Below are 26,723 nucleotides of genomic sequence, written 5' to 3' on the forward strand. Positions count from 1 at the left end.
ACAGAAAACTTTTGGCCCGGGAACTACTCGTATGTACTGGTGGAATCTTGATTTTAATTTTTACAATTAATTTTTGGGTATTATCTAGTATCATTTTTCATCATCATTATCCGGCTTGAATTTACATAACAGGTGTGGGTGGGCACCCTAACCACCTGTCCAGATGGTCAGCCCCTCCAATGTAAGAGTACCGACACGTCTCAAGTGGCGGTGCAGGATGCACTGGGCGCGGCCGTCACATGGGTGTGCAGAGTGACCCCGCATGGCGTGCTGTGCTTCCTACCTTCGTACAGATTGATGGATCAGCTCGTTAAAAGGTCAGTGTTGCCAGCTGCGGGCTGGTAAGAGATGGAATTTTAAGAAGTTGTTAAATGTAGAGATATGTAGAGGTACAATGTCAAGGACGACTATGTGCAAACGGTCACCCCTTTGCATGTTGTTTTTGATACCTTCATATGAACCGAAGGATGAACGTGATTGTAAGGTCAGTGTTGCCAGTTTAAACTTAGTGTTGCCCATCAAAGGTCAATGTCTTACAAAGTTGTGTACCTCAAATTTAGATTCGATGGATGTCTCAAATCCGAAGCGAGGACAAAATGGAGAGAAGTATCGAAAAACCGATCCCGCTCCAAAATATTGTGGTCGAGGGTGAAACTGGAAACACGCAATGATGAAAAAGAGAGCGGTTGATGTATCAACATGTCAGAAGGTCAGTGCAGAGATGTATAGAAAAACATATACAGCAGACAACCTCTGATAAAGCCAATAATCTCTAGCAAAGACGTTGAACTATATATATATATATATAAGTGTTGTAGCTATGAGTAGAAAAGTTTTGTTTTGTCAGTCATAATTCACAATTTTCGCATTAGTTATGGTAAATGTTAGTTATATAAAATGGTAGCATTTTTAAGTAGTTATAACTTAATAATGAACGTTTAAAATTATTTTTACAATAACTTTATGACAGGTGGCGTGAGAACGGCACGTGGGACAAGCTACGCCAGTTGAAAAATGTTTTCATGGAGAGTAGGAACGTAAAGGACCACAACGAGGTTATGGAGGCAAGTATCGCACTAAATAAAAAAAAACAATTCTGGCACGCGATAACGTTATTTTTAAATAAAATCAAATAACGTTAAAGATTAGACGTACTTTCGCCTGCAAGGAACCCGTATCGTTTCGGTATGTAAGAAGAGGCACCCCTTCACCATAATTACATGCCAAATTTAAAATTTCTAGACTCAGCGATTTGGAGCTTTCGATGATATTATATAAACCTTCTCTATCCTCATTTTGATGCCGTGGTTCCCGGCACCAATAAAAAAAGGAATAGGACCACTCCATCTCGTTCCCATGGATGTCGTAAAAGGCGACTAAGGGATAGGCTTATAAACTTGTCATTCTTCTTTAAGGCGATGGGCTAGCAACCTGTCACTATTTTAATATCAATTCTATCATTAAGCCAAACAGCTGAACGTGGCCTATCTGTGTTTTCAAGACTATGGGCTCTGTCTACCCCGCAAGGGATATAGACGTGATATATGTATGTACATATGTTTTGATTTTCAGGATTATTACAATAGCGTGGAGACGGACAAGGGCGCCATTTTGTTCGCCGTGTTCCGCGGGAAGGTATCGGAGGGTATGGATTTCAAGGATCAGCAGGCCAGAGCTGTGATCACGGTATGTATTTATTTTAATTTCGTGATTACGCAAAAATTGTGTGATGTTCACATTTTATTTACTTATTTCCTTAGTCATCCTGCTTTCATTCTTCCTCTCGAACATGACCGAACCATCTAAGCATTCCTTTTTCTGTTCCTGTTACTATATTATATCTTCTTTCACGTCACAACATTCCCTTATCACGCTGTTCTTTTATTCTATTATTTATTATTCCTTATTAGGTATTGTCTGTTTATCTGTTTATATTTATAAGGAAATTAATAAAAATGTATAAGAGCGTCGATGGTCAAATCTGTAAGGTGTCTGGTTAAAATGCGTGATGCGCATAAAAGGCACAGGTTCGAATCCCACCTCGGGCATGTACCAATGACTATTTTCGTAGTTATGTACATTACTCTGAATTCTAACCGATGCTCTTACGGTGAGGAAACCTGCACATTCAGAGAACATTCAGGTTCCCCTGCAAAGGTTGTGGAGGTCAGACGGAAATCGCTTCGTGTAAAAACCTGACTCACCCAATCCAGGGTCCATGGTCAAAGGCATACCCCAGGCTCCTCTCTACAGTGGTGAGAATGTAGCTGAGACAGGCCAGTCAGGAGGAAGAAGATATTTATAAGTAAATTTTTCCTCTTGTTCCAGGTGGGCATCCCGTACCCGAACATGTACGACCGAGCAGTGCAGGCTAAAGTGAACTATAACGACAAGTTCTCGAAGACCAGGGACCTGTTGCCGAGGAGCGAGTGGCTTCTGGTGCAGGCTTATAGGTAATAGTTAACCTTATATCCCACGGGACATAGACAGAGCATTGGCTCCGTCTGTCCCTTGTCTAGTAAGATTAAACTCGGTCATCAGATTCGCAAGGTCGTTTCAGAAATATAGACAGGTTGCATCGAATGAAAAAAAGCATCCCAAGTTTATTTCCTTAATTTTCTTTCAATTGATAATATCTATTAACGTAAGTGCCGTGCGGTTCCCGGCACCAATACAAAAAAGAAAACCACTCCATTTCTTTCCCATGGGTGTCGTAAAAGGCGACTAAGGGATAGGCTTACAAACTTGGGATTCTTTTTTAGGCGATGGGCTAGCAACCTGTCACTATTTGAATCTCAATTCTATCATTCAGCCGAATAGTTGAACGTGGCCATTCAGTCTTTTCAAGACTGGTGGCTCTGTCTACCCCGCAAGGGACATAGACGTGACCATATGTATGTATGTACATATATCTATTAACAAAGAGTGTCCTCGTTACGCGATACATCCTTCATCCGTGACATGTAGAAAAAAATAAAGAGAGTCTACGTTAAGGCAGTCACTATTTTTTATTTTCATTTTTTTATTTAAATATTGGATTAGGCATTTGTCTTCCATCTTTTATAGTAGGTGCCAAATTTGTGTCTTGGGTTGCCATTATAGTGTCCCGTTGTTGGCAGAGCCCTGAACCAAGCAGTGGGGCGCTGCGTGCGGCACCGCGGCGACTGGGGCGCCGTGCTGCTGGTGGACGCGCGCTTCCGGGAGCCCCACTACACGCAGCACCTCTCGGGGTGGGTGCGCAACCTGGTGAGTGTCTATACCGACCACCTCTAGGTGGAGATATGAAAAATTCAGCTGGTGAATGTCACTTCTTTTCGCAGCATTTTTCTCAGGACAAGTCAGGAATTTGGTGAATGTCATGATCATGTGTATAATCCACCGATGTGGCTCTGTTGTAACTAAACTACCCTCCAGATCATACGACCGCGGTACGAAATTGGTGGGTGTTATACCCTGGCGGCAAGAGCGACGCCATTTTTATCGAGCGATAAGCTGTCGCTGTCCCTTTCCACGTAATAATAAAAAGCGAAACACCGATAGTTAATCGCGTGTCATGCTAGCTGGTCAACATCAAGTAGACGCGCGTCTAGTTACAGATAATTGTACGAATATTGTAGGAAAAATAAAATTCTCTATTATTTTCCACAGCTGGGCAACAACCACTTCACATTCAACGGTCTAGTCAACAGTGCCAACAGTCTGGAATCCTTCATGCAGAACATGACTCTAGGAGAAATCGAGGACATCTGATAGCATACCCATTTTTGTTCGCATCTTTCTATCGCTCTTATAAACGGAGAACAGTGGGCCATGTAGAATAGTATATAGACTTACATAAGTTAAGGTATTTTCTATGTGACCCACTGTACACCGAAAAGTATACCTACAACCATCTGCAACGAAAAGTACAACATCGGAATTGGCCCATAAAGGTCTGTTGCCTTAGGGACCAGATATATTCTTTTGACAGCACTATGCCTCGTATGAAGTATAACGTCCACGTTCACTTAACTGAAATTTTATTAACATAATTTAAAAACAAATAAGTAACTAATGTCATGTAATGGTTATTCCGAAATAGTCAATAAGAGGCAGTGTTATTTTAAAGAACAAATAAATATAAACTTGCGTCGCTGTGATGAAAAGCGTCTCAAGATTGATCGTATGTAGTACCAGCTTACCGACCAATGTCCAACCTAAGATTGCAAAGTTGATACGAAACGGAAGGAAGGTACGGACAAGAGAACATATCTGGACGCACCTTTAGGAGCTCTCTTCTAGTCAACCGACAAGCAATTAAATTACTAAATTGTATCGTTACAATCGGAATTTTATACTATCACAATTGATTTTTCCCGAAAGTCTCAATTTTTCGGTCAAATCTTTGTTGCCGCATAATATTAATTTGAAAAAATGCAATTGGACACATAACTTTTAAATTATGCCTGTTTTAATGTTTTTTATCGCCAATTTTACTTTGTTGCCGTGTCGTGTGACGTTATTCTAATACTAAGTTTTAATCTATTTTATGCGTGCTCAATTTATATTTAAGCGTTATTTTTTGTTGTATAATATAATCAATTATGATAAGTTAATGAGGATTATTTGCAATATGGCAAGAATCTGTTGTACGTTTGTACAGAACTACCACTACCGTACCTACCGTAAAATAAAAATGCAAAAACAAAATGTTTCAGCTATCTCGTTCACAATACCGGACAGTTCAGTTCGCGGCTTTAAATGGCGCGCTCTAATAGGCTAATGGGCTCAAATATTCCCCGCCACAAAAAAATTTACTTCTGCTTAGATGCAAGGGTGTAACTTGTAAAAGTGGTAATTCTGTAAAATGTAACAGCAAAATTAGGAAAAAATTACAATTTAATCTGTATTTAAATAGTTTGTATTGAAATTGTATGTCGAGGGGAGTGCTTATAGACGAGGCTTCTTAAATAATTGTTAATTCACTTTGTGTTTTTGTTTGTGATACGATGTCTTAAGGGCTGTGCCATTTGTATTGTATTTCATTCCGTAATACCACCCGGATCTTAAGTCACCTTAGTCTGAAGAAATTTATCCTGCAGGAGGTGTTTACCAAATAGTTTCGTTTTGTTGACTCAAATTTTGGTGGCTTTAAGTTGACTCAAGAACCTGTCAACTTATTTACTGCATTTTTTATATTAAGAATGTGTTTTTGAAGAATTTTGAAGAAAAAAATGTTACTAAAAGCAAGTTATAGGTATTATGAGATGATACTTTTTGTGCGATCGAAATGTTATACAAACAAATATAATTTTATAAGAAATGATTGATTTTATTTTCTTTAAACATTTAATTTCAGTTCATTATTGGGAGATTTCTTGAGAACAAAATATAAATCGCCTGTTACCCCTTTCGAGCTCTGAAATAAAAAGAAAATTATAATTGAGATACTAAGGAAATCAGTCAGTATCTAACAATAGTTAAGTTCAAAATCTAATAGAACCTTAAAAATATTGTTCCAAATTCCTTCTGTTACTTCGAAGTAACTGCTTCATTTTAAATAAGGGTAGACAGATTTAAAGATTGACGTGGCTCAGACTCTTGAGACTGTTGGCTCTGTCTACCCCGTAAGAGATAAATAGGTGATTCTACCGGTGCATATTCAAGATTGCGGTCATATTGGGAAATTCTGAAATAGTGGCAGATTTAATAAACACGTTTTAAACAAATCATACAGTAATCTGGCTTGATGCCAGTAATTTACTATACGTACCAGCCACAAATTTTTCAACTGTAGATTACCTTACATGAATCATGCATACATATTAATAACGTCCTTATCCAAGGTGAAGGAATATGTCGGTATGCGGACCCCGGGCTCTGAATCGTAACAGCTTAGAGTACAACTATAGAGAAGAAGAAAAATATAAAGAAATAATATAGTTACCTCTTTGTACAGTCCACTTCCCTCTCGTGTCGTTTGAAATGCGAGAGTTGCTGGAACGACACGTGACAGATGTCGCAGGAGTACGGCCGCTCGCCCGTGTGTAACCTGGCCATCATGAAAGGAGTTACTAACATTTATCTTTAAATTCAACTAGAATATAACACCATTTAAGAACAAATCAACTAAAATTGATCATCATTTAAAATAACATTTAGTTTAAACTTTAACTAAACGGTAATAAGTCATAAATATGGTCATTACTAATGACCACATTTATTTGCCAGGACCAGGATTTTTAAAAAATCCAAGTAAATAGTGCGTTAGAAAAAAGAAAAAAAAAACGGAATATAACGACTTTATTTAAAAATTACAGCCTAAGGTCAATCAAACCACGCTCGGTTCAACAAAGAAACAAACTGCGCTGTGATAGGTTTATAAAAAAAAATACGGCTCTAGCAGTTTGAAAATGTAGATTGAGACTTGTCACATGCTATGCTACCATATTGGTCAAAAAATTTAGGACTTATTGAAAGATAGATGCAAGTATCCAGACTACAAAAACAGCGTGGAACTTTCTTACCTCATGTGTACGACGAGATCCGATTTCTTGTAGAACTTCTTCCCGCACTCCTTCCTATCGCAGACATGTGGTGCGAGCCTCTCGTGGTCCCGCTCAATGTGGTCTTTTAGCTGAAAAACATACATATTATGAGTGTTGCCCGGCACCAATAGAAAAAGAATAGGACCACTCCAGCTCTTTCCCATAGATGTCTTAGACGACTAAGGGAGGGGCTTATAAACTTGGGATTCTTCCTTCCTTTAGGCGACGGACTTGCAACCTGTCACTATAATCTTAATTCTATCATTAAGCCAAACAGCTGAATGTGGCCTGTTAGTCTAGTAAGACTTGGCTCTGCCTACCCAGCAAGGGATATAGACATTATGTAAGTATAGTATGAGTGTTGCTTGCTGTAAAAAATATTATACCGCCCAATTCCAACTCGCCTTGAAAATTTTAGCCTCACATCCACAGAAGCGCAAGATACACCATGAACTGGTGGCTCGCGAAATATTCGGTTGAGGGCAGGAGTATCTCATACATTCCACTTAAGATATATTATTATACATTACTATATTACTTATACATCTACAGCGTCATCAGCTTTTAGACCATTATATGTTTTAGCAGTATTTCATCGGCCTGCCCCTTCTACTTGGTTCCGGTGGAGGAAGCAAGGCCAGACATTTTATTCCCTACATAACAACTTTGATTTACTTTATATAGACAGTAAAAAATTATATCAAGAGGACTACATAGATAGTATTCTATAGCTCTTATTTCATTATTTATTATATTATCTACGAGACCAACTAAAAACAAATAATTAAATGTTTGTGACAAATCTTGTTTAACTGTACGTTCTTACCATCCAAGCAGCTTTATAGTTCTTATTGCAGAGTGTACACGCATGCGCGGGATACACGACAGGTTTGTGGCTCGCCGCAAAGTGCTTGTTGAGGGTAGAACGGTAACTGAACCGCTCCTTGCAGACGGGGCACTTGTGGCGGCGGAGAGACGGGTTGTGGGTGGCTGGGGATTAAAATTTACATGTTACAATCTTATTTATTAACAGCATTACAGTGGGTCTTAAGCAGGGCTTGAAATATTCGTACACTAGTAACACTAGTACAATCTGATACTGGTTCCATATATGCCATTGATACTTATTTCAAAAATAAAAGGTTAGGTTTGTAAGGTTATTTTTTTTACGTTACAGAGACAATGTTTTTTAAAAACTATATTTGTCTTTGACAATATTGATACTAATGAAGACTCTTTGTACTTTTTTAGATAGAGACATGTGACAAAGGCGTAGCTTTTCTCCCTCTATTTTGAATACAAAGTGACAAGAGTAACAGAAGTAACAACTTTACCTATATGAGATCTGTAGTTATCCCTTTTGCTGAACTCCTTTTTACAAGTTCGACATACAAAAATTCTTTTTCTTTTCACTTTGGGCTCTTTCAATTTGTTTTCTTTTTCTTCATTATTAAATAATTCCTTATGTTCAGGTTCTTCTACATCGTCTTCAATTCTAGGTTCCTGTATTTCAACTACAATATCAGCATAACTCTCAGTACTTTGAGTGTTCTCCTCTTTTTTAATTTCCTTACCATTGTTTTTACTGTCAACGCGGCCTATATTTAGCATATCAGTCAATTGCTCTGCATCTATTTCACTATTCAAACTTATAATAAAAGTGTCATCGTCTTCTGTAGAGATATACTGCACCGAGTTTTCGCCAATAAGTTGGCTCAAATTCGCTGCTAGATGAGCACTCGATTCTAAATCTACATCACTTTCAAATATTGTAGCGCATTCGTTGACAGCAACTGTAGGGGGCACTGGTTCCGTCTTGGTTTCAGCATAATTCACAGTATCATTCACATTCAACAATTCATCAGGCAAATGTTCAGCTTTCACATGATACAGAGCATTCATTATATCCTGATCAACACTCTTGCCTGCGGCGTCGGTATAGTCAAAAAGAGTTTCCGCATTCTTTTCGTTATTATAATCTATATTTATATTATTTGTGGTATTGAATATTTGGTTGCTATGAAAGCTATCTAAATCTATATCATTGTAGAATAATTCATCATCAAGTATGTGTAATTGGTTCATTTCTTTTAGGAATTCTATTTGCATAAGGTTGTCTGTGTTAGTGTCTACTTCGGAGGGATTGTTGTATACATTCAGTATGTCATTTTGCGTGGACATGGTCATGTAGTCGTCCTCCGCTGAGAGGATGTCATCTACAATGTTATCCACTGTTCTGTTCACGTCCGCGTGCATTTGGTTTGATTTGTCTGTTTTGTCGGCCTCACTTGTATTATTATTATGTTGTCTGTGTAAAAAAAAATATATTTTTGAGACTTAAATTAAGACAAAACAATATTATGCAGATAATTTTGCCAAGCAATTTTAAGCAAGCATTAAATAATAGCCAGCCTTATTTTAATAGGAATTTCATCTCTTACCTCACACAATGCTCCAATAACGCACTCTTATACTGGAATGTCATGCCACAAACCCGACAGTAGTTCTTCCGCACGGTTTTGTCTTCTATTTCGTTAATATTCTTACTAAATGTGCAATTTCCTTTGTGCCGGTTCAATGAACTCAACTGAAATGTAAATATTACAGTTGATGTTCATTTGATGAAAACACTGTTATTCCTTGGAAGCAAATTATCATTAGAGAGAAAATGTAGCCAATCAAAAACAAGAAAGTTAAAACTAGATTCGGCAGTAGATTGCGCTATTTTGCGCCGTCGAATATAGCCAATGTGACATAAAAGTGGTAGTCTTACTTAGCGGAATATGAATTATGGTGATATTAGATACGGAAGAAAGAGAGATGTCCTATTCTAAAAAACTGAGAGTGAACATTTTAAATTAAACATTCGTTTTAATTCTACCCAATTTGTCATTACTGTGAGATGCAATATCATGTCAATAATTATTCCAAGCTATAACAGACCTGTTTGAACCGACACCCGCAGCCAGGGCACAAGAAAGGTTTCTCCCCAGTATGGAGCAACATGTGCCGCTTCAAATTAGACTTGTCGGTGAAGTGCACGCTGCAAGCTGAACAGGTGTGCTTTTTTACACCTGAAATGAATTTGGTAACAAACTTGAGATTCTTCATGGGCTTGCAACCTGTTACTATTTGAATTTGAATTCTATCATTAAGTCATACCGCGTGGTTCCCAGCACCAATACAAAAAAGAATAGGACCACTCCATCTCTTTTCATGTCGTAAAAGGCGACTATGGGATAGGATTCTAAACTTGGGATTCTTTTTTAGGCAAGACTTTTCACTCGGTCTACCCCTAATGGAATATAAACATGACAATATGTATGTACATATATTAGAATTTGGTAGAGTGAAAAAAACTGTATAAGATAAAAAAAAATATGTGTAGTAGAATTTGGAAAGTTTACTCTTTGGGGTTGAAATTTGTTTGTGTTTATTTTTCTTTATTATTTGTCTATGTCATACATAGACATCTACTAGCTTTTGCCTGAAAATTAACCTAAGTCCTTCTTCATACTACAAACTATATGTATGTATAACAAACTTCATGGAGATCAGTTCAAGTTGGTTTTGACGTAAAATTGGACAAACATACACATTTTTACAATTATATTTTAAAAATATTAATATTCGTCTTGACAGACCATTAGCCTGCTGGTCCGACAACATAAAAAACCATTCTGGGATTACCTGATTAATTATATTGCATATGCCAAGGAGTGGGCAAATATATGTTAAAGAAGAATACTCATGTGTTTTGTTCAACGTAAGTTGTACTATAACTGTCCCATTATTAATCAATAACATTGTGAAACAAGCATTCATAATAACATTACTGCCCTGAAGATATTGGTAATTGCTATACATAATCTTAAAACAGCTTTCACTTACGATTATGAACTTCTTTGTGTTTCATCAGATCACAATATTTGTTGAATGACTTCTCACATTTATCACATTTGTGGGGCCTGGAACAAAAAGAAACCATTACTTATACATACATACATACATACATATGGTCACGTCTATATCCCTTGTGGTGTAGACAGAGCCAACAGTCTTGAAAAGACTGATAGGCCACGCTCAGCTATTTGGCTTAATGATAGAATTGAGATTCAAATAAAGACAGGTTGCCAGCCCAGCGCCTAAAAAAAGAATCCCAAGTTTGTAAGCCTATCCATTTGTCGCCCCTTACGACATCCATAGGAAAGAGATGGAGTGGTCCTATTCTTTTTTGTACTGGTGCCGGGAACCACACCGCACACATTGTTACAATATAAATGAGAAAGAAGAAAATGAGATTATAAATGAAAAATAGTTTTTGGTTTACTATAAGTAATCTCATCTTTTATGCCTAAAATATATTTAGTAAAAAAATTTTCTATTTATTCTGAAGTTGTCAACAAGTAAATGTTTAAATCAAACAGATAGCTCAGGCTTAAGAGGAAGTCTTTATTTTTTTTTCTTGTAAATTTGACCTGACTGTGGAACTGTAACTCACCTGTACATGCGATGTTTAGCGAACAAGTGTTGTTGCAACCTCCACAAAGCCTCAAATGCCATGGTGCACTGTGGACAACGCCACATGCGCTCCAAGGGCTGGTGGCTTAGGCTGTGCTTCATCAGCTGCTGCTTCGTGGAGAACTTCTGGTTAGGACATTTCTCTGAAATTGAATTTTAATTATATTTATCTAAAAACTTCCTACGAATTGCCTTGCTCCATGCATAATATAAAATCATCCAGTGGTTTTGAAATTAAAATTCCAAAATAATATTCTTTTATTTGAATAGTTTTACATGAAAGTTTTCAGAAAAACATTTCAGAACAACAGCCTATGTTAACCTTGAAGGTCCATTCTATCTTTGTGCCAAGTTTTGTAAAAATCAGTCAAATACAAATCTCTAAAGGTATAGTATTAGTATGGTTATAAAGATAAAGTAAAGAACTACACAAGGTCTCATTGAACAAGAAAGTTAAATAAACATTTACTATACATAAGGTTATTGTGCCTTACAACAATCAAATACAGGTATTATTTCATAAATAAACTTACCACAAATCCAAAGATTGTCCTTGGAATGGACTCGCAAATGCCCATAATACTTTTTAGCATTGTCAAACTTTTTGCTACAAATTTCACAATGTAAAGTGGTGGGTCCGTTAAGGTCAGGTTCTTCAAATAATTCGTCCCCCGTAAGGAATTGCGATAGCACGTCATCGGGCTCCAGAAGCGACCCATGTGAAGGAAGAGTTGTTCCCAACTCATACATACCATCTTGGGATTTACACTTGGTAAGCAAGGAATCTGAAGATTCTGTTTCTGTAAACTGAAGTTTGAGTTGAAGAATATGATTATCATAACATAAACAAATAACGAAAAGTTCCAAAAAATAGAAATCAAACGGTTACTTACTAACAAACTATAATAACAAGGTACACTAAATTCCAATTTAATAGGCTCCATCTTGAATGATTGCTATATTGAATGCTTATTTAATCATGGATACCATAAATTGAGTAGAGAGAATTTCTATGCCTCCTGAATGTGTATGTATTCCTCATCATGTGTTTTTTTTTTCTAAAGAAATAAGAAACGCTTTCAAACTGAGGGTAAAGTAATCAATACTTTTCTTTCTATTTCTATTCTAGGAATCCTTGCTTGACATTTGAACTTTGAAGTTGCTTGCAAAAGTTGCTTGACAGAATCAAGAATAAAATAATAATTCACAACTGACAATGACAAATGATAGTGACTGATGTGATGTGCTAGAAATGCAAGAAACATTTATATATATGTATATATATTTAATTTCACGTAGTGACGTAGTGAATAGATTGGCAATTTAATCTTATATCTATGCCTTTTTTTAAGGAAAAAATATTTTGATTTGTCAAGTGCCAAGTGATCAGCTGTTTATTGTATTAACGTTGTTTACGTTTAGCTGTGTTGTAGTTGTAGTACAATTTCATTGTTTTTTATTTGTGTAGATATTTCAAATAAAAATAATTAGAATTTAAAAAACTAATTTGTACAGTTATTATTAGTATACCTCTAGGTTTGGATTAAAGACTACTTACTATACTAATTAAGCAGAGCTAAAACTCTAAAGAGGTTTGTCTCTTCAATAGTTATGAAGTAAATGTAGTAAAAGTACCTAAATGGTGTCTGCATTGCGTTGCGGAGTGAAACCAAAGTAAGAAGATACCTTCATTACAGTGCCCGGCACGTAAGTTGACCTATATTGGGCAACTAAATGACGCCTAGGCTCATAGCCAATCAGACAGCCACATTACCCAGTTTACCATAAAGCACGCTTGGCCCTCTGAAACACCTAATTTACTTTTTATGTTCCAATATCTGTTCAACCACCACCTATCTTTGACTTTAATTTTTATTTGCCCATAACCGTTCGACCTACACCAACTCAAGTCGCCAGACTGATAACATGATCAGCAAAAAAATAACCATTTTACCACTAAATATTTTTGCCACCAACGTTTTAATGTAAATGTAATCTAGACTAGATTGGTAGGTCCCTACTTAGGTATACGCCCGATCCGCAAAAGCGCCCTTTGAATTAGTCCCAATTTCATATTTTATTCAATAATTTTCTATGTAATGAACCATTTACCTTACTATTTCACCAATGATCAGGATCTGAGACTCAAAGATCAGATCAGAATAAAGAAAGAAAGATCAGACAAAAGAGCATTGGTGTTTGAATTGGTAAGGAACCTGGGCCTGGTGGTTAAAATGCGCAAGAAGGTACAGGTCCAAATCTCACCCTGGCCATGTACCAATGACTATTTTCAAAGTTGTGTCTATTAGTTCCAATACTAACCAATGCTCTTATGGTGAGGGAAAACATCATGAGAAAACTTTACTGGATGACTGTATGTGTAACCATGATCCAATACAGGTCAGATGGGAGTCTTTCATGTATAAACCTGACTCACCCAATTCCAGGATCCATGGTCAAAGGCATACACTGGGTTTCCCTCCAGTGTATGGATGCAATCGGGACTAAAGCCAGGAGGAAGAAGGCCTATGATCAGGATGAAAGGAGAGTTGAGTAGGCAACTAGTACAAACACCATGAAAATCCATATTGGATCATAGTTTCACATTTGCTGAATATGCAGATTCTCATACTAAGTTTTTACTTAGTGTAGAGCATCAGTTCTCAATTAAACTAATGTAGGTAGGTAGACAGATGTCATTGATAGGTTGGCTTCAGGTACTTAGTAAGTTAAGTAGTACTTGGTGCCTACACAAGCTATAATGTGGTAATAAAGGCCAATTTGAAGTGAAGTTGTATAGGTGGATGTGCTGTTGACTTTACTTTATATAAGTAGGTACTTTCATCGTGGTACCATAGATGTGTGTACTATCAACCATGGCACACAACAAAACTGTCTTGATCAAATGTCTGCCATTTCTCATTGTTTACGATGAAATAGGCATTCAGTAATTATTTGTCAGATAAGATAAGCAGTATTGAATACAGACACCTAATAGTACCTACCTACTTAAACCTCAATATATTGGGTACAACGTACAAACTCATTTGCTTATCAGCCTCCATGCATAGAGGTGTGTAGTAAGTAGTTACAGCAGTTGATTTGTTTTACTGGAAAACTTCTTAGGAAAATTTTATTACATCTTTTCTCTTACAAGTAAGTACTTGTATACCTACTTGTGATATATATTTAATCAGTGTGAATTTGCATGAAACCCTATTTATTTGGTTAATCTTACCTTGTTTATCTAAAGCTGAACTAGTACTTAGTTCAGCTTTGGATAAACAAGGTAAAGGTACCTAATTATTCTGTTTATAAATGTCATTTGTATCATCGATATTTACTTATGAAGGTACCTACTTAGCAAATATATTACTTATTAACATTCAACGTAATTAATCAAATACCCATGGTATTTGTTTTTCTCGTAACATTAATAAAAATAAACAATGATATAAGTTCACTTACTCGCAGTAAACTTTATTTTCGGAACTCCATAATAATATCAAATAAGCTATTATCGAAGTTGTACCATCGGTTCCGGCGCGATTTATTTTGTAAAACAAAATCTTAGTAATCGTATCCAAAGCCTACTCACGAACTTAACAAATCAATAAGGGGTGTAAGCAAGAGGTAAATCACTCTCACTATTTTATTAATTCATTCATACAGCCACGTCTATTCTTTGCGGGGTAAACATAGCCAGCAATCTGACGAACAGGCCACGTTCCCCATACCACAGGTTATTGTTTTAATTATAAATTAACTCAACTATACATACCACACAATACATTCCGAACCAATCCCAATCCCAACCAATAAAAAAATGCGAAAGTATGTTTATTTCTTCGTTTATTTCTTACTTCTTCACGGATTCTATACTGAATTAATTTCCTTTCAATATCACGTATATATAATTAAGAGTCTGAGACAGGACATAGAGTACCTTTCATCCCAGTAAAAACAATAGTTCCTGTGGGATTTACGATAAACCTGTATTCTTAAGTAGGTACTTAAGTGCGGCTAAATTATTCGCTTTTTGTAGGTAAGGTCAACTAGGCTAATTGCGTCTACGGGGCTATTGCGTCTTTTTTAAGTTATTCGAAAACAGTTCGGTTCAGACTAACTAGTGCTATCTAGTTACATTTGTATAAACTAAAACCTTTACATAAATTACGTCTAGATGGCGTTGTAGTGAACTGACTCAATAATTCGGCCATTTTGTATATCGAATGCGTGTGGACAACTTGTTGCTGGTAGAGGTGAGTGTCAAAATCCTTGTTAATCTTAAGTTTTTCTTAAATTACCGATTTTAATTTATTATGAGTGTGAGGACTAATCAATGGGCTGCTTACACAGGCAGTTATTTTTAATAAAATAGCTTTATTGTAGGAGGTATTGATGTCGCCATTTTTAGGTTAGGATTTATATCTTGGGGTAAATGCATCTCGCCGTTACGAGGTAATTGCGACTGTGGGACGCATTTTCCTCAAAACATAAATCGTCAACCTTTTTGTGCTAGCATTTAATATATAAAAATTGTATTTCAGATAAAGAGTTTATACTTACCATGGTGATTTTGAAATACATGGACATTGACAAATACTTAACTAAATACGATTTTCAAAACTTTATACAACAAAGACTTGTATGGCCATGGCAGAATACTCATTTTAATTTGTCAACCAAGTGTTTCGGATGTGGAGAGCCAACAAACGTTATATCCAGTATGCCCCATCATTTTATTATGAATGAGATAATAGTTCAACATGCACGAGTATTGCTAGCAAGCTCATTTTTCTGGTGTCCTTTTTGTTCCATTTTTACTATTTACGAACATTATCCCGAAGATGAATGCGGGTATTGCCATGCAAATAATTTGATTTGATAATAAGGTAATTTCACTGCATGACATAATCGCCTTTTACGTGTATACAAAATCCTTATTCACATCAATTTTATTTCATTCATTTCAGATTTAAGATATTTATCAAAATGGTACGTAACTACAGAAAAAAAACACAACCTACGTACACTTTAGATACTTTACTTTAAATATAGCCGTCAAAGAAGTAAGAGATGGAATTTTAAATTCATATCAAGCTTCAAAACAATATAATATACCGCGGACAACTATAGTAGACAGAGTTAAACTTAGAAGAGGTGTCGTTAAAGAAACTAGAGGCAGGCCAACAGCCATAAATGTCAAATTTGAGAAAAGAATAGCTACCTCGCTCCACATTATGGAAAAGAACGGGTTCGGTCTGTCCTCTGAGGAAGTTATAAAACTTGTAACGCAATACGTTGAAAAAAATAAACTAACGACACCCTTCAAGGAGGGAGCCCCGGGTTATGAGTGGTTTTCTGGCTTTCGGAAAAGAAATAACTTATCTCTAAAAAAACCACAAGCGGTAGAGATGTCACGAAAAGCCGCATGTGACCCGTTCATAATCAAGGACTACTTCGACACACTTGAAGAGTATATAAAAACAATGGATTTACAATATAGTCCAGATAGAATATGGAATCTCGACGAATCTAGTTTCAGCAAGGACCCAGAAAAGACCAAAATTGTTGGGGCAAAAGGCTATGCGAGTACCAGAACAATTGCTTCGGCGGGAAAAGATAATGTGACTGTATTGTTTACAGTTAACGCAGCAGGTGAAAAATTGCCACCATTAATCATATACCGTGGCAAAAATATATGGGACCAATGGATGTCTCAAAATGCTTATGAAGGTACTTGTTATGCGGCCACAAAGAATGGGTGGATAGACGCTAAAGTTTTTGAGAAATACATGTTGGGGACAGTCTTGCCTCATGTAAGTAAAGAGTCACCTTGTTTAATAATATACGACGGCCATTCCACGCATATTCAATTACATGTATTAGAGAAAGCAAAAGAATTGGGCGTTGAAATTATAAAACTGCCATCACACGCGAGCCATCTGTTACAACCTTTAGATTTAGCGGTATTTAAATCTATGAAAGTTAGGTGGGATGCTAAAATATTGGCATGGCAACGGTTAAACGTAGGAGCCAAGATGCAAAAACACAATTTCAGTGAAATCCTCGGGGAAGTCTGGAAAGAGTTAGATCCCAAAATAATACGAAATGGATTTAAAAAAGGCGGCATATTCCCCCTAAATAAAGACGTAATACCTGTTGAAAAATACGACGCACAGGCTTTTAAAAGATTCAATGAAGCCAAAATAAAACAAGTTCCAACGTTATACAGTTTATGTTCACGACAAATAATAAAGACCATTAATAAGAAATGTACCTCAACAATTGACAACCACAAAAATAATATTATTTTCCATCCCAATGAGATACAGTTACCTGGTACAAGTCAAGGAACACCAAAAATTGAGATTTTGGAAGACCGGTATCTGAATAATGAAGAACTAGTATCCTTTGAAAGTTTGTTACTTAACACGATAAAAAAAGCTGACCCGACATATAAAATTAAGAAAAGAAAGGTAGTTCAAGGAAGTGAAGTAATTACACACGATGATTTTTTGAATAGATTGCGGAAAAATGAGGCTGAAAAACAAAAAAAAGAAGAAGAAAAAAGAGAACGAAAATCTAAATCAGAGGCGAAGAAAAATATAAAATCTAAACAGAAATTACCTATGCCTACGACTATAAAAAAATGTCAGAAGAAAATACCGAAAAAGATACCGAAATATTCATCGGACGAAAGCAGTGAAAGTGATAATATAATACTTAGCAGCGACTCTGATACAAGCGAAAACTGGGGAACATATTGTCATAAGATAATCCAACAAGTTGAAGAAGAAAGTAATATAAGTGATCATACATCCACTGAACTAGGACTTACATCTATACAATGTCATAAAATACAGCCAGATAAGGACCATATCACTAATGATGAATATGAACCAGATTCCAGTCAAAGGCATCCACAAGTTGGTGACTGGATTATTGTAAAATTCGCAACAAAGAAAACCGTGAAACACTTTATCGGAAATGTAATCTCATTGAATCATGGCCATCCTCAGGTTAAGTATTTGAGAAAAATTAAAAATAGTAAGATTGTATCCTTTCATTACCCTGACGTTGAGGACGTATCTGAACTCATACATGACATTGACATTGTTAAGTTTCTTGAAAACCCCCTAATAACACGAAGAGGACACGTAGTTTTCAAAGAAAAATTTGAAGGATTCAATATTCAGTAGAGTATAGAAAATGTATTGTTGATTTTTCTGATCAGTAAGACTGAATTACATAGTATTATGTAATGACAATTGTATTTAAAAGTTAAAATACTCAGTATTAGATACCATATTTTTATGTGATTATTTGTTGAATACTGTGGTTGAATAATATGACACTACTTAAGTACGAAGATTTTTGTTCTGTTAATTTGTCTTAAGAAATTTTATGTCGATTAATCTTGTTATTTAATTGTTTAAGCATGAAAACTTGTATACGCTATCTAAGTATAAGTACATTTTCTAGAGTAGGTTAGCTTAAGTCATTAGTTACCGAATGATCTGATATTTCTGGTCAAATATACAAGACTGAACTTTGTTATAATATGTCACATAGTGACTGATTTTAAGTTGGAGTATGGAGAGATGTCGATTACTGTTAATTAGTATGATTAAGCTAATTATATAAAGTTTCAGTATATCCTTAAGTTTATTCTAATAATCTTATCTGATATTGCTGGTCAAATTTTGCAAGACTGAATTTCTTTATAATATGTCACATAGTGACTGACTGGAAGTTAGAATATAACGTTGGTGTGTGGACAGATGTTGATTACTGTTAATTAGTGTGATTAAGCTAATTATGTTAAATTTCATTATAACAAAAGTTTACTTTTCTAAAGAATATTTTTGCTGTAATAAGCATCTTTTCGACTAATATTTTACAATTATGAAGGTAACAACGCCTAAATCTAACTTGATAACACAATCAAGTTAGATTTAGGCGTTGTTAAGTCAAAACATGCCATTTTTTATTTACTGGATAATAAGTTCAGAATAGTTTTCCTTTGGCAGGATTTTTGTATAGATTTTTGTTCCCAGTACCGAAAATTTGATTTTGAAAATTAAGAACAACGCATTTATAAAAAGTTGGCTCTTATTTTAATTTTTTATAATAAAAATTGTATAATGTAATGCAGATTTTTTTATTTACAATTCTTACCACTATTAAAATCTCATAGGTTTCTACTACCTACAAGTAAGTACATGCAAATAGGTGGTCCGAGAGGGGGCAAGTTTTATGAGTAAAATGTTGACAACATCTGGATTTAGCACGAGGCAAATGCGTCTATAAAAAACTAGGCGCATTTCCCCCCGACCTTACCAAATCTTCTCTGAATGCATCAAGTATTCTCTTTGTCTTATTAAATTATCACCTATAGCATAGAAAATTGGTTTGTAAAAAGCTACCTTGTTTTCATCCCGATAAACCTACTAATTCAGTATTTACTTAATAAAGACGCATTTGACCCAAACGGGGTAAATGCGTAAGAAAAACCTCTTTCAAAAACACTCAATATGCCACCTTTTTAAAACTCTGGTGAAAAAAACATTGATATAAATTTATACATAAGAAGTCATTTAATAGGCTTGATGTTCAAAAACAACGATAATGCCATGAATTCGCCTACATTATGGCGTTAACTTCAAGTGATCGGGAAATATGACGCAATTACCCCGGTTGACCTTAGTTCCAATTACATCGTTTTTGTGTAGATGGCACTAAATTCACTTGGGCGAAGCTAAAGCTTAATATAAGCTATTGATTTCATGAATATGGAAAGATTTCATAGCCTCCTAGACGAGCCTTGCTAAAGAGTCGGCTGCTCTGTTACAGGCGTCCGTCGCCGCACTTTGCTGACATACAAATTGTAGCATACCTAAATTCAGTATAACTACTTAGTATATAAGTAACGGTGTGTTGAAGTTCCAAGCAGACTTATATAATTATTGACTGCCTACCCTTTGTTCTTATGTACAGATATGCCAAATGTTGATGGCCCGCTAGAAACTCAAAACAAGCTGAACAATACGATACTTAAGTTCAATGACCCAAGCGAATCTATAGCTGACAATAACAAGTGATAACTTAAAATAAGTAATGATAATAATTCTGTATTTCCTCCATATGACGATACTTTATTCATAAGTAGATACCTAATTGATATTTTATATCCAAAGTTAAAAATAATATGATTCTCAATAACAAACATACATACATATAATAACGTCTATACCTTACGGGGTGGAAAGTGTCAACAGTCTTGAAAAGACTGCAAGGCCACGGTCAGCTGTATGGCTTTTCAACGGAATTGAGATCTATAAAAATCTGTTACTAAAATATATATAATATTTGTCTTTTACAGTTGAAAAATGTGCATCCTATTCATATACAAATGTAGTGAGGACCCGGAGAGTGACTATAGCCTGATTATAGCTACAAATCGAGACGAGTTTTACGAAAGACCAGCTCAGAACATGGGCCCTTGGGAAGGGGAGGCTAATGTTTTTGCAGGTACACAAACCACGAAATTAAATATGCGCAACCTTTATTTCTTACTAATTTTTGCCCAAAGTTTCTCAATACTCTTTTCGTTATCCTCATGTCTGGAGTCGGTAAATATTGGATAGATCAGGAAACAATACGAAGCGACTCCCGACTAAACCCCGTGATCCTGTTAACTGCGATGGGTGCTGTCGAATAGAGCCCGTTATGGGCATAGGGAGCATCTTAAGGGTCACCGCTCACCACAGAATGTGGTGCAACGCGTCCAAGTAACGATGTTTCGTGCACTTTCGAAAGTTATCTTTTGACAACGGCCTCATGAGCGGCTGCCGCGCCGTATCATTTGCACTAAGTACCTACCTAATTAAATAAACTTGTTGAGAAATATTTTTTCTTCAGGTTGCCTTATAATATCTAACTTAGCTGATAAATTGTAGGTATTTCTTTCAGGGAAGGATGTGAGGGGAGGTGGCACATGGCTAGCAATATCCTCGGCTAACAAGAAAATTGGAGTGATGCTGAATCACCCTGTAGCTCCCGTGAAGAATGGTCAAAGTAAGATTTATTTTGTTTCAATTTCAGTTTCCATTAAGATGTTAAATAAATAGGTGATTTCAATTGAATTTTTTAATAGACCGAGCGAACGAAGTCAGGTTTACCAATCAACTTGAGGCAAAAATACTTTTTTTTTATTTTTGTATGTTTTACGCGATACTTACGGAGCTTGATTTTAATGAAATTTTAAATGTAAGTATGTAGGGTCTGTCAATACAAGTTGGGTAGGGTAATCGTAGGGTATCAAAATCGGTTAAGTAGGTAGTTTTTGAGATATTCACAATTTTGTAAAAATTTAAAGTGTTCGTGGGGTAAGTTAGAAGCGAAGGAGCACTTAGTTTTATATTTTTCGAGTGTTGCGATATTGTCACGTCGCTAGCATCAGCTGGGCTGGTACCTACTAAAAATAATAAAATGATATTAAATTTACAGGTCGAGGGAAAATTCCAATCGACTATGTTAAAAGCGAGCTGTCAGCTAGCAAATTTGTGGATTCAATGAAGGATTATTTTCAGGAGTGCAGTGGTTTCATTTTTGTCACACTGGATATTGGGTAATTTTTGCCTATCTCCCTTCATCTTTGTGTGTTCCCCATGTCACCCTCCGACACTGTACATCGGGGCCTGGGGTCTGCTTTCCGATGTCTAATTTTCCACCTACAAGCTTGCATGACGAGTTATGAATGTGGATGAAGCGAAGGAAGTATGCAGAGATCGTGGCAAGTGGAAAGAGGTAGTCTCTGCCTACCCCTTCGGGAAAGAGGCGTGATTTTATGATGATGAAGCGAAAGAAGTATGCTGGTATCGTGGCAAGTGGATGTTGCCGCTGCCTACCCCTCCGGGAAATAGTATAATCTTTCCACTTTCTTAGGTCCACCACCTAGGTCATTAGTGTCCTCAATTTTAAAACTGTAATTTTTGCCGTAGAATAGAATAATAATTTGTCAAACATGTCCCTGATATCAACATATTAATATATATCAGATAAACCTTATCAGGTATTTATGAACCGCGCCTGCTGTTTATTACATGACTTTGATACATAAATATACCTACATAAATACTTGTCTAGACGACTTCTTGTAAAATTGGATCCGCCACTGAACGCCTGCAGAATGTCTTACTTATGAATTAAAGTTCTCTTCCAGCTGACATAGTCTTGTAGGCGAAGAAAAAGAAAGTGTGTATGTACCACCTGCTTGTATTCCAGCGCAGATTGTATAAGTTAATCATAGAAAGTTAAGAATCTTTTTTATGGGCAGGCAACTTTGACTACCTGAATCCATCAATAAGCCAGCTGAACGTGTTTTATCAGTCTTTTCAAGACTGTTTGATCTGTCACCCATAAGAAGACTTTGTTTATCCCTATGTAATTCTACCTATCGTTTTGTTAGGAAAGAAGACACAACCGTACACTCATACACTAGTCACACCGAAGACCTAATTCAATACAACGAGAAATGTCTAGGATTCGGAAACAGCGCGCCGGCAACGCCCTTCACGAAGGTGGAAGCGGGTAGGAAGAGAATGCAAGACATATGTGGGAGATTGAACAAGGCGACAGAGAAGGAACAACTTGTCAATGAGCTCTTTGACTTTCTGAAGTGGGATGAGAAGTAAGAAGTTTGCCTTTTTATTTTATGACGTTCAGTTCATGCTGTGTGGTGAAACACCCAATCACAGAGGTATCTCTACTCCCATACCAAAGCACCGCAAGCGCGACGCCGTTTTTATCGCGCGAAAACCTTTCGCTGTCCCGTCATAAAAAAAAGCCAAACAGCGATAGCTTTTCGCGCGCTAAAAACTTTTATGTAAGAGCAACATTATTCTATGTAGGTACTTTTACATGACATTCATCATCCTCCTTGCACTTCTCACGCAACTTCTGTTTTAATAGACAATATTATCTACTATTTTTACGGACAGAACATCAACCTTGTAATGGTACCCGAGGATCAACGGGTGAAAGTTCTGGGAACTGTGTTAAAAGAAAAATATGAATGTTAATTTGCTTTATTTCAATTTAGGCACTTGCCAGACCCGGTGTTAGAAAGACAGCATCCTCAAAACTATGAAGATTTAAGCTCCGTGTATGTTAGCAAAGCAAATATATATGGTACAAGGTACGTATACTCGTATACTATAGCTAACTGACCAATATGTTATCATAGACTTCTGGAGTGTGTGGAAAATTAAAAATCTAAAAAAAAAAAACAAGGTTACCTACATGCCTCTCAGGTCTCTCTGGTAGAGAAGGAGGAACAGACAGCTGCTTCTCTTCCCATGCAGATTATCAGAGAGTCTTTTCGAGACTGCTGGCTTACGCCATACATCTAGGATAATGATATGATTGTATGTTATATACTCATACATACATTGCATACATTCATCACTGCCGGCTAAGTATTTCAGAGATGTCGTCTAAAAAGTACCTTTCGAATATGGGACGATAGCCCGATCTCTTTAAGTTCGGAAGAGAAGCAGCTGGCAGATTGTAAAAGACAAATATAGGAAAGGCTTTTAAAACTGGGATTCTTCTTTTGAGGTGATGATCCACTAGCAAAGCAGTTCACCTAAAGGTGTCCTCGGAGTTTTATGACTATTGACCCTGTCTACCTTGTGTGTGTTGGTTATATATATTCTAGAGATTACATAGATACATGCATAAAATCTACATCTTTCCGCTTGCCACAATCCCTGCATAATTCTTTCGCATAATACCACTTGTTAAAGATTTAGTTGTACCTTTTTAGAATGAATTAATTACAATATTTTTTGTTTCAGAACACACACTTTAGTTCTGCTAACTAAAGATGGCAAGATGGATATAATAGAGATGTCATTACAACCACCAATAGACATGGCAAACCCACAGTGGAAAGTTACAGAGTTGCAATGTAAATTATGATACAACCTATGTTAATTATGCTGTAAATTAATAGAAGTGGCATTTTCTATGTATTAAAAAATATAAAAGTATGAGATTACTAAGGGATCAAATATAAAAAACATGGTGTGGTAGGAATAAAAGTTCAGAAGCGAAACCAAATTGCACTTTTAAATATCTATAATAAATTAAAATATTTTTGTTTCTTAAACCCCTATAACTATGATGAACAAAATAAAAACAATAAGCCTATATCATACTTTGTTTATTGATTTTTACTGAACAAGTCTAGTCTGATTGATATCAAAATAAATGTTGTAACTATGGTGTTGATTTTTTCTTTTATTTAGTAGCCCAATTCTTAATTTAATCATTAATTAGTACTCCAATTCTCTACTCTGAACTGTTCAGGTAAAACAAAATCTGCATCCTGTTCCAGAACACATGCTAAAAACTTAGGTACATTCAACAATGTACCAGATATTATATGAGGGAAATTACTTTGTTTATTCTCTACATATGTTAACATCAATCTTTTACTTATAAAGTCTCCACTGACTGAAATATTAGCAACCTCAATATATGTGTTGAGTGATGTTGAAAACATCTCCACAGCCACTCTCAAAGATTCCCACAGAAACAACTTATCAGCTGATATAATACTTATCCTAAAATGATAGCCCAACTCTCCATACACTGACATCAAAAGATCTTTTAATTCTTGAAGCATTATATCAAGGTCTTCTGAATTTTTTGTTGCACCAAACAACTGTACCACTGAAGACTGACTGACATGAAACAGGCTATCCTCCTCAGTTGGAGATGGTACATATTGTCTTCCCATTGAAAAGAATCTCAAAGGTAAAGCTTTGCTGTATACCACATTTTTAGCATAATACGCAAAGAAAGAGGGCAAGGAACCACCCCCTGTTAGATGGAGTCGGCTATCAGGATTCACTTTAGAGTCTTCATTGTGGTGCAGAATAAATGTAGCATCAGGATTAGTGTGGTCCAGCCCGCATCCTTCTACAATAACACTTTTTACAAAGTCTGGATTGGAAAACTGATGAAATTTATATCTTCTCAACTCACTGTTGAAATAAAATTTTGCACCAAGCTCAAATATAGCACCATCTCCTTTCAGATAATAATTTTCATTTCTCTTAAAATCAATTATGCCAAGATCTGAACCAATTTTTAAATGATCTTTCTTGCATGTTGGTGGAGATAGATGGGTGTGTACAACTTGATTCACATCTGGGGTTTGAGGATGTAAGACATTAGGGAGCTTCAATACTTCTACAATGGCAGCCTCCTCTGCAGACCAAAGTGGATTTTTTAATTTTCTGATATTATCCTTGATCAGATCAATTTTTATTTTCAGTTCCTTTGCCTCCTGTCCTTCTGGGTCACTTTTTATCAACTTTCCTAATTTGCTAGATATTTCTACCTTTTTCTTATCATATTCTGATTTTCTTTGCTTCAAATCTTCATAAATAGTCCAAAGGTTTTCTATTTTATTTAAGTCAATGTTGACCCTTCTTTTAACTAACTGATCTTCAATCAATTGTTTACTTTTAATGTGTTCGGGAAAATCAATATGTGGTATTACATAAACAAAACTTTCAGATGCTTTTGCACCATTAATAAACAGAGCAGAATTTCTTACTGATAACACTTTATAGTCTTTAGATTTATTTACTAAAACATTATAAACAATCTTACGTAGCATTTTCGTCAACTTTAATTTTCTTATTTGGGCTTAGTTCATCTAAAACCACATCACCATCATTGTCAATGGTGTCAGTTTTACTGGTATTCTGTGAAACTATCTTCCTTTTTGAGGGCAGCTTGAAGTTCCCGTGACCTGCTGCTCTTTCAGACTCTTCTATACTGTAGGGCTCCAATTCCAGTGCTTTCAATCGTCGTTTGTGAACTTTTGTTTTAAAATGTTCATTTAGAGAGTGTTCGTCGATAAAATACCGAGCACAGTGAATACAATAATGTTGAGCAGCTCCAGGAAGGTCAAGGTCTACTTCTTGGTTCAATAACTTTTCTGCGTTTTCTGAAAGTAAATTTCTAACCTCAAATTATTTGTTTACAAATATGGAATGTTCATTAAGTGGTATGGATAAATTCAAATTCATTTTATGATATCAAGTTAAAAGAGTCTTCTCATAAATAAATACAACGAAACAAGATAAAACTAACCTGATAAATTTATCACCCTGAGTCTCTGACAGTCGCTAGTAATATATAACCTCAAAGATTGAAACATGTGACAACTGTGTGAAAACTTACCTTCTTTCAAATCTGAATCAATTTGGTCAAGGTCTTTTCTCCTATTTCGCACTCGCCATCTTTTCTTCAAGTGAGTATCTCCCTGATGATATTTTTTACGTTTATACGTCATATTTAGGAAATATTTACGAAATTTGCACAAGCACTAAGAAAGAATTAAAATGTTTACAAATTGCAATTTGTCATGCATGTCTGACTTTGACAAATTGGAATTGTTAGTTTCCATTTTTGGAATATTTCAGATATGACAGTGACAAACTGACACGACAATATTTTTCTATTAATCAGACTATGAAGAATGTGACGAAGGACGAATACAGCGAAAATGTATCAAAATATAAGTTCAGCGTGGACGTATACAGGTGAAAGTTTCACAGTATGTTTGGACCATGACACTGAGTGAGT

At 35.9% G+C, this 26,723-nt stretch overlaps 6 protein-coding genes across 10 annotated transcripts in view; 3 read left to right on the plus strand and 3 right to left on the minus strand.

The window, feature by feature from the left end:
• The window catches only part of LOC106129932 (Fanconi anemia group J protein homolog), a 59,853-nt gene extending 54,599 nt beyond the window's left edge, over positions 1–5,254 (plus strand). For both annotated transcript variants that reach the window (XM_060950643.1, XM_060950644.1), the window contains exons 14-19: positions 133–317; positions 971–1,064; positions 1,573–1,686; positions 2,329–2,453; positions 3,120–3,246; positions 3,649–5,254. In XM_060950643.1, coding sequence (XP_060806626.1) covers positions 133–317; positions 971–1,064; positions 1,573–1,686; positions 2,329–2,453; positions 3,120–3,246; positions 3,649–3,750 — 747 coding nt within the window. In that variant the 3' untranslated portion in view covers positions 3,751–5,254. The remainder of the gene's footprint in view (positions 1–132; positions 318–970; positions 1,065–1,572; positions 1,687–2,328; positions 2,454–3,119; positions 3,247–3,648) is intronic.
• A 31-nt stretch (positions 5,255–5,285) lies between these two features.
• LOC106129928 (myoneurin) lies at positions 5,286–12,234 on the minus strand. Its single transcript, XM_060950645.1, has 11 exons — positions 11,942–12,234; positions 11,582–11,855; positions 11,029–11,191; positions 10,419–10,495; positions 9,471–9,601; positions 8,969–9,114; positions 7,862–8,835; positions 7,354–7,517; positions 6,507–6,616; positions 5,927–6,031; positions 5,286–5,398 (listed from the first exon to the last, which is right to left on the minus strand). Exons 1-11 carry the CDS (start codon positions 11,990–11,992, stop codon positions 5,383–5,385), a joined length of 2,211 nt encoding a protein of 736 aa, XP_060806628.1. The 5' UTR covers positions 11,993–12,234; the 3' UTR covers positions 5,286–5,382.
• Positions 12,235–12,464: 230 nt separating this feature from the next.
• LOC106129930 (transport and Golgi organization protein 2) lies at positions 12,465–24,350 on the plus strand. 3 transcript variants are annotated; one of them, XM_013328631.2, is made up of 7 exons: positions 12,465–12,722; positions 20,437–20,585; positions 21,027–21,131; positions 21,564–21,684; positions 22,525–22,746; positions 23,158–23,253; positions 23,915–24,350. In XM_013328631.2, exons 2-7 carry the CDS (start codon positions 20,444–20,446, stop codon positions 24,036–24,038), a joined length of 810 nt encoding a protein of 269 aa, XP_013184085.2. In that variant the 5' UTR covers positions 12,465–12,722; positions 20,437–20,443; the 3' UTR covers positions 24,039–24,350. The 3 variants fall into 3 exon arrangements, with proteins under 3 accessions (XP_013184085.2, XP_013184084.2, XP_013184083.2); XM_013328630.2 differs by having other exon boundaries at positions 12,466–12,640; XM_013328629.2 differs by lacking the exon at positions 12,465–12,722 and adding an exon at positions 13,946–14,204.
• Positions 15,276–19,404, plus strand: LOC132903170 (uncharacterized). 2 transcript variants are annotated; one of them, XM_060950646.1, is made up of 2 exons: positions 15,276–15,310; positions 15,599–19,404. In XM_060950646.1, the coding sequence occupies exon 2, from the start codon at positions 16,292–16,294 to the stop codon at positions 18,251–18,253; it is 1,962 nt and encodes a 653-aa protein (XP_060806629.1). In that variant the 5' UTR covers positions 15,276–15,310; positions 15,599–16,291; the 3' UTR covers positions 18,254–19,404. The 2 variants fall into 2 exon arrangements, 1 of the variants encoding a protein (XP_060806629.1); XR_009657327.1 differs by having other exon boundaries at positions 15,282–18,965; positions 19,014–19,404.
• On the minus strand, positions 24,268–25,749 carry LOC106129929 (serine--tRNA synthetase-like protein Slimp). The gene has a single exon (XM_013328628.2). It carries the CDS (start codon positions 25,747–25,749, stop codon positions 24,391–24,393), a length of 1,359 nt encoding a protein of 452 aa, XP_013184082.2. The 3' UTR covers positions 24,268–24,390.
• On the minus strand, positions 25,739–26,526 carry LOC106129931 (zinc finger protein 593 homolog). The gene is made up of 2 exons (XM_013328637.2): positions 26,319–26,526; positions 25,739–26,082 (listed from the first exon to the last, which is right to left on the minus strand). The coding sequence occupies exons 1-2, from the start codon at positions 26,428–26,430 to the stop codon at positions 25,739–25,741; spliced, it is 456 nt and encodes a 151-aa protein (XP_013184091.2). The 5' UTR covers positions 26,431–26,526.
• Positions 26,527–26,723: the final 197 nt, after the last annotated feature.

Source organism: Amyelois transitella, chromosome 22, assembly GCF_032362555.1.
Source record: "Amyelois transitella isolate CPQ chromosome 22, ilAmyTran1.1, whole genome shotgun sequence".
NCBI lineage: Eukaryota > Metazoa > Arthropoda > Insecta > Lepidoptera > Pyralidae > Amyelois > Amyelois transitella.

Coding starts and splice junctions, on each gene's coding strand:
- LOC106129928 (XM_060950645.1), bottom strand. CDS start 11,992: ATGGAGCCTATTAAATTGGAATTTAGTGTACCTTGTTATTATAGTTTG. Junction 8,836..8,968: donor TTATTGGAGCATTGTGTGAG/GTAAGAGATGAA, acceptor TTTTTTACACAG/ACAACATAATAATAATACAA. Junction 7,518..7,861: donor TAACTACAGATCTCATATAG/GTAAAGTTGTTA, acceptor TTTAATCCCCAG/CCACCCACAACCCGTCTCTC.
- LOC132903170 (XM_060950646.1), top strand. CDS start 16,292: ATGGAAAAGAACGGGTTCGGTCTGTCCTCTGAGGAAGTTATAAAACTT.
- LOC106129930 (XM_013328631.2), top strand. CDS start 20,444: ATGTGCATCCTATTCATATACAAATGTAGTGAGGACCCGGAGAGTGAC. Junction 20,586..21,026: donor GGAGGCTAATGTTTTTGCAG/GTACACAAACCA, acceptor TATTTCTTTCAG/GGAAGGATGTGAGGGGAGGT. Junction 23,254..23,914: donor GCAAATATATATGGTACAAG/GTACGTATACTC, acceptor TTTTTGTTTCAG/AACACACACTTTAGTTCTGC.
- LOC106129929 (XM_013328628.2), bottom strand. CDS start 25,749: ATGCTACGTAAGATTGTTTATAATGTTTTAGTAAATAAATCTAAAGAC.
- LOC106129931 (XM_013328637.2), bottom strand. CDS start 26,430: ATGACGTATAAACGTAAAAAATATCATCAGGGAGATACTCACTTGAAG. Junction 26,083..26,318: donor TGATTCAGATTTGAAAGAAG/GTAAGTTTTCAC, acceptor ATTTACTTTCAG/AAAACGCAGAAAAGTTATTG.